Below are 6,969 nucleotides of genomic sequence, written 5' to 3'. Positions count from 1 at the left end.
GATTTCATATAAACAACACATCCCCAACATCCAAACAACTTGTTGTATCTAATCCATTTTAATAAATTATGGTCCACTGAATATTAGTTTAATTAACATTCTTATCATTCCAGCAATTTGGAGGCTGTGATTAGAATATGTTTAAACACTTATTATTTTCTAATTAAGGGGTTTAGACTGTTTTATGATTTGTTTAGAAATTATATAAATTTTGATAAATTTCCATTGTTTTTAAAAACAATATTTTATAATAATGATTCTTTTTTCTCATTTACTTAAATCTATACTATTAATAAAAATTTAATTGAGTTGGTGTCAAAAGTCAATCGGCACCAACTCGGTTAGAAAAATTATAAAATAACTTTATGTATTTAAAATAAATTATATTATTCAAAAATATTTTAGTCTTTTACATTAAAAGCAAAAACAATAAAATATACATATGATGAGATTTGAACCCATGATAATTACGTTGGTGGCAGCAACATGGTGGGATTTGAACTTAAAATTGATGATAACACCATAGTAAACAATTCTACTTATTTAGTATTCTTGATGTATTTATAAGTTTAAATTTTATTTAATCACAATTTAATCTATTTTTTCATTTTAATACCGTATATATTTTATGTGTTATTATTAATTAATTTAAAATCATATATTTTATTATTTATTTTATATTATTTTCAAATACACATTTATATTCTAAATACATATTTTATATCCAATTAAACTAAAAGTAAGAAATGAACATAGGCTGAGAATTAAAGGCCCAACATCTTTTTTTAATTAAAAAAAATGCTATCCAACAAAAATAGATTTGGCAGGAAGCCGCATTGCTCAAAAAGAAAAGATTAGGCAGGAAGCCTAAGCCCCAGGGACTGGAGTGGTAAATGGTACAAAGACCCGACGCATTGCCATGTCAACTGCTCAAGATATGCAAATATAAACCCAAAGCCCATGTTCCTCTTCAGAATTCTAACAAATCCAATCTCATTCAAGAATTTCATCGAACATCTGGTGTCTTGTCTTCGTACGAACAAACAACGTTAACGTGTCAGTGTGCCACGTATCAAAAACTCGATCGACTGCCCACGTGTCCACCATCCAAGTTGCCCACGACGAACACTTCTAAACCCCTGCATTTCTTCCTTTAAACCCTCACAGAAAAAATTCAAAACTCCAGTCCGAAACAACTCCGAAATGCACCGTTTCAGGTCCTCTCTTCTCTCCCACCATCGTTGCCTTCACAGCCTCCAAAACGCTGGTCCACTATGCTCTCACTTAAAATCCCGCTCTGTAATCCGGTTTTCAGGACCCGACACCATCAAATTCCTTCAGGGTCTTTTATCAAACGATGTACGGAGGTTCGGTGAACCCCCACGTGAAGAGAACTCCCCCATTCCTACGCCGAACGTGGCGTCTGTTGTAGTTCCTCCTATGTATGCAGCTCTTTTGACACCTCAAGGAAGGTTTTTGTATGACTTGTTCTTATATAGGCCGCCACGGCCGGAGGAGAAGCTGGACAGGACTGGGTCGGGTCCCGATAATGGGTCTGGTGGGTCGGTGGAGATTTTGGCTGATGTTGATAACTCGATCTCGGATGAGTTGTTGGCGACTCTTAAGAAGTGGGTATTTTTAGTTTTTATTTTCCTGAATTTTTTAAATATTGATTTTTCAAAAGGATAAATTTCTGTTGTCTATCTTCTGCATTTGAATTTCATAGGATCTCTCGGTTACGTTTCATGGTCAATTTTTCTGTGTTTTTAGCTTTATCAGATAACTTATTATTCTGCATGTCTTAGCGATTCCTCAAAGTATTATTATTTGTTAAATTCATAATCAGTATGGAATTCTTACGGCGCTGTTGTTTCTTTCAAAAATGATTTGTTAAAGAGACATATCTGAAAATGTTGTTGTATCTTCATGGCATATGACTATAGTACTACCAGCTAGAGAAACGTGCTTGTCTTTTATAGTAATGCTAACATTATAACTTCAATTAATGACTGTTCCTGTTTTTGCTGTTGCAGATACCGGTTAAGGTCTAAAGTAGATATTGATAATGTGGCAGAAGACTTCAGTTGCTGGCAGAGGTACGGGCGTGACCTTTCTGGAAAAACCCCTACTGTCGAAGAACCAGAGGCGGATTCCGTTGGTTGGGGTGGTGGTGTTGATAGTGCTGGCAAGTCAGCTTCACATAGCAGTGATGTTGGATGGCAATGGTTTAAGGATCCCAGATTAGATTGTCTAGGTTTTAGGGGGATTTTTCCGTCTGGTACAATGCGTGAGTTCATCGATCTTTTGTTGCGGCTGAAATTCATTCTTAATTTACGTTTTAAATACAAGTCATGGCTTCGAGATAATAATCGATTTAGGATGGCATTGTTTCTTAATAATCATGCAACTCACCTATTGCTTAAAGCCTTAAAATAATTTCCTATTTTTTTCTGTTGCAGCACCATTAGTTGAGTCGGATAAAGAAACAGATGAGGAGAATTACCTTATGTGGAGATTAGAGAAGGGAATTGCTGAGGGCTCAACTGAAATTCCCAAAGGTGCTGTTTTTGCTTTATGGCTATTCATCTTATTTTTGTATCTTCAATTTATTATAAGATGTTTCATCTATCTGGTCTCAGTTTTGACATCGTTTTTATGTTGTTTAGGGGAAGCGATTCCACTCGAATACAATTTCGCAGGTCTAAACGCAATCAGTTTCGATAAAGGGTGCTATGTGGGGCAAGAACTTATAGCTCGTACACACCATAGGGGGGTTATTCGCAAGCGTTTGCTTCCTTTAAAATTTCTCGATAATAACGGAAAAGGTAGTCTCCCACCGTTGGGCTTCATTGAAGTTAATTATCTTACAACAACACAACTGATACATTTTGTTATTTCAGAGGTGGAGGAGAAAGTTACCCCTGGTTCAGAGGTGATCAACACTGCCTCTGGTAAGAAGCTAGGGAGTGTAACCACTGCACTTGGCTTTCGTGGAATGGGTGTCTTGCGGCTCGACAATGCATTCAAAGACACATTGACGATACAGGGGCAAGAAGATATAAAGGTTATGGCAATTAGACCAGATTGGTGGCCTGCAGAATGGTTTCAAGATCAACAACATACTGCTGTTGCATAGATCGATTGTAAAACTTGTTGAAACTTATTTTACAACCGCTAACTTGTTTTCTCCTCACTAAAGAAAATAAAAGCAATAAGGGGATGATGTTCTCCAAGAGACATGCTATTAACCTTAATGTCAACTAGCTTGGCTCGTTTTGCTGGCTCAATGCATGTGGAGGTACGAATTAAAATCTATGTATCAAATTGTATGATTAGAAAGTTATTTCTCCCAATATTTCTCCGTACTTCTTTTGTTTGCTAGTCATCAGTGAGGAAACTCCTATCTGCAACTCCACTTTACACGATATTGTCATCTTTTCATACTTCAAATCATCATAGTACTCGACAAAAAGATCTACAACCACCAACAAAAATCAAGTTTCAGCAATCTCTTTGATCCCATCATCATCATCGTCAGTTTCTCAAGTTGGGGTAAAAGATAATGCCCCCATCAAGAACTGACACTGTAATCATTTAGCTCTTTAATAATTGTTTCCATGCTTGGTCTGTCATTAGGTTCTTCATTGGTGCAATTAAGTGCAATTTTCCCCAGCTTAGATGCCATGGATTCAGAAAACTCTCCCCTGAGATTTTTATCGACAAAATCTTCAAACTTGCTAGTTTCCGCCCCCGACCGCATTGAGCTTGTGAGTAGAAGTTTACCAGACAGGATTTGGAGAATGATCACCCCAAATGCAAACACGTCGGTCTTCTCCGTAAAACGTCCTGTCATAATGTACTCTGGTGCTAGATAACCCATGGCTGCACTCACTTTCAGAGTTGAATAGACAATGTCATCGGCAAAAATCTTATGGAGACCAGAGTCAGCAATCAATGGGTTGAATTGTTGGTCGATGAGAACTTTCTCCACAGATATGTTGCGGTGGACTATGGGTGGTTTGTTTGCTTCACTTTTGTGCAAATATTCCAGACCTATTCGAGCAATATAAGAGAAATCATTCAAAAGAGAAACATATGGTGGTTTATTGATATTTTATGCTCAGCATAAACCTGATATGAAACTGACCTTTTGCAGTGCCATTTATGATGGAAATCCTTGTCGACCAGTCAAGAACAGGTTCACTTCCATCTTCTAGATCGAGGTATTTGGATAGGTTTCCCTTGGAAGCAAAGTCATAAATGAGAAAGCATTCGCCTCTGCCCCTTGAGAAACAAAAACCTCGTAGCCTGACAAGGTTTTCGTGTCTCAAGGAGGTTAACAAGTACAATCCCTTAACAAACTCTGCTTCCTCGGACTTGCAGCTGGTTACGTTTATGCTTCTAATGGCTACAATAGAACGGTCTTTTAGAACCCCTTTGTAGACAGCCGAAAAGTTTGTCTTGCCCAGTAAATTCAACTCGGAAAAGCATCGAGTTGCGGACTCAACTTCTTCTAAGTTGAACCTAAACTTATTCAAATGCTCCTGGGAAAATCCAATGCCACTCCAGCCATCACCTAATGGATCCCATCCATATGAATATTCAAGTGTTATAAGTGGTGAAACACTTCCATTCCTTAGAATTTCCTTCTTCTGATCAATGCTAAAGCTCTCGTCGGAAGAACCAGATGTATTTCCAATCTTCTGTTTCTGCCTACGGTAGTGAATAACTGCAAAAAGTCCAGCAACCGTAAAAATGAAAACCACCGTAGTAACCCCTGAAATAACAGGCATTTCGGGGAATCTCGATGGGCGTGAGCAATGAGTGTGGTTGCAATGTCTCTGGACATTTGATGGGTGGGAGTTAACCCCTGGTTCTGGAGCAGTGTTATTTAAATGTGGCCGGAATGGTTCAACCTGGTTAATGTTCACACCATCAAAAGGACCGCAACGTCTCAACAATGGAAAACCGGCTCCACATAGACCCGGGTTGTTGTCACCTTGGAACCCTTCATTTAATCTCTTCAAACCTTGGTTATCATCCATTGCAGATTACAAATCAGTCTCGAGTCCACACAAAAAACAGTACTTAATCCAAGAGAAAAATCGTTACCTGAAGGAACAAGTCCGGATAGAGTATTGTTTCGGACATCTAGAATTTCCAGTTCTGGGATATCAGCTAACGTTGGAGGGATTGCATCAAAGAGGCTATTGAAGCTCAAATCAAGTCTTTTTAACATTCTCAAGTTCCCTAAGCTGGGTGGAATTTTACCATCTAGTCTATTATATTGCAAAGCAACAACATTTAGTTGCTTCAAAGACCCAATCTGTGTAGGTATATTCCCTGTCAGCTGGTTGCAACACAACTGCAGAACTACAAAGGCAAACAAATTTCCTGTTTGAATGTCTCAACTTGGATGATAATTGATATCAAGCAAAGAGTAAAGATTAAAAATTTCTTAACAACTCAGTAAAAAACTACAAAAGGAAAGCAAACAAATTGGTAGCATAAGAATTCAACCTTTCTGATATTGTCGAGGTAGCTAATATCAAATAGGGCAAACAACAGAAAATATCGTAAACCATGTGATTTGTTTGGCGGAATGTCTAGGGTCCTGGAAAAGGAAAGATATCTCCTACACCTTAAACTAGGTTGGTTCTTGAATAGGAACTTGAAGTGCAGTTGAAAGGTAAATGGAATCTTAAAGCAGATGATGAACTAACCTTGTAAACCAGCCATGTTTCCAATCTGTGGAGGGATACTACCAGACAGATTGTTAACATTAAGATAAAGATCAGTTAATTCCTGAAGTTGTGAAAGTTCTTGTGGTATCTTCCCAGATAATGAATTGTAATGCAAGTACAAACCAGAAAGACACTTGAATCCCGCAATAGCAGGCGAGAGTTTACCAGAAAGACCCTTTCCCTGCAACGAGATGTTGGCCACCTTACGGTGCTCATTACAAGCCACGCCCATAAAAGAACCACTGCAAGGGTCACCGTCACTCCTCCATGATTCCAGCACCTTGTTTGTTGGGTCTAAAGAAGCCTTCAGCTCCATTAAAGCTCTAAGCTCCGTGTTCCCATGAACCCACTTTGGAACGTAGAATACGAAGAAAAGAACAAGAAAGAACCGAAACTGAGAGACACCCATCTTTTCCCTCAGCTTAAATCTTCCAGGGCTGAAAAATAAGATCAAAGAAAAGAAGCCATGTTCGTAGTAAGTCCAGTAGTTAATGAAAGTCAAGAAGAAGAATGTGAGAAGAGAGGGGGTAATTAAGAAAAGACACAAAGGCAAGAAAAGCGGAGTAAGTGTAGAGATGAGTGCATGCCAAAGTTGAAACAGAAAATGCACAATTAATAGCGACTTTTGGAGCAACTCAACATGTTCCCATTCCAAATTTAATAAGGGAGTTGAATAGTTGATAAAGAAATATGGGCGATGATGAAAGATGCCAGCTAGCTATCATGACTGTGGCCATCGGAAACAATTTTCCATCGCTAGATCCTTTTTTTTTTTTTTCTTTGTTTAGTAGTTTAGTTTTGATTTAAGGTCTGATTATCAAGAAATTGCGCTGTGAATTGTGATGATGGTGAAGTTCCTTGGCTGTGAAAACAGTTTGGTGGTAGATTTGTTTGTGACTTTGGGGTTCAGAAAAGTTTTAAGCCAAGCAAGTGGAGATGTAATTGTTTAATTCTGGTATTAATCCTTGTACTTTGTGAAAGTTGTGAATTAGTCCCTATATTCTAATTTGATCAATTTTAGTCCCTATATTTTTTGAATTGCTCCATTTTAGTCACTTTACGTTTCGGATTTGAAAATTTGAAAATTCAGTCCTAACCAAAACAATAATAGTTAAATTCATTTAGTTAAATTCATTTACTAGTCATATACTAAGCCTACAGTTATAAATTTAGTCCATTTTTTCAATTGGATCATTCTAAGTCCCTATACTTTTTAAATTTTTAA

General features: G+C 37.6%; 2 protein-coding genes across 2 annotated transcripts; one reads left to right on the top strand and one right to left on the bottom strand.

Annotated features, from left to right (window-relative positions):
* Positions 1–851: 851 nt before the first annotated feature.
* Positions 852–3,339, top strand: LOC108479619 (putative transferase At4g12130, mitochondrial). The gene is made up of 5 exons (XM_017782331.2): positions 852–1,628; positions 2,034–2,287; positions 2,460–2,558; positions 2,667–2,825; positions 2,901–3,339. Exons 1-5 carry the CDS (start codon positions 1,204–1,206, stop codon positions 3,134–3,136), a joined length of 1,173 nt encoding a protein of 390 aa, XP_017637820.1. The 5' UTR covers positions 852–1,203; the 3' UTR covers positions 3,137–3,339.
* A 1-nt stretch (position 3,340) lies between these two features.
* On the bottom strand, positions 3,341–6,629 carry LOC108479618 (LRR receptor-like serine/threonine-protein kinase GSO2). Its single transcript, XM_053023022.1, has 5 exons — positions 6,332–6,629; positions 5,724–6,181; positions 5,113–5,373; positions 4,148–5,029; positions 3,341–4,053 (listed from the first exon to the last, which is right to left on the bottom strand). The coding sequence occupies exons 2-5, from the start codon at positions 6,151–6,153 to the stop codon at positions 3,572–3,574; spliced, it is 2,055 nt and encodes a 684-aa protein (XP_052878982.1). The 5' UTR covers positions 6,154–6,181; positions 6,332–6,629; the 3' UTR covers positions 3,341–3,571.
* Between the last annotated feature and the right edge of the window lie 340 nt (positions 6,630–6,969).

This window comes from Gossypium arboreum, chromosome 12 (assembly GCF_025698485.1).
Source record: "Gossypium arboreum isolate Shixiya-1 chromosome 12, ASM2569848v2, whole genome shotgun sequence".
NCBI classification, from domain to species: domain Eukaryota; kingdom Viridiplantae; phylum Streptophyta; class Magnoliopsida; order Malvales; family Malvaceae; genus Gossypium; species Gossypium arboreum.
This window is presented reverse-complemented; position numbering and strand designations above follow the sequence as displayed.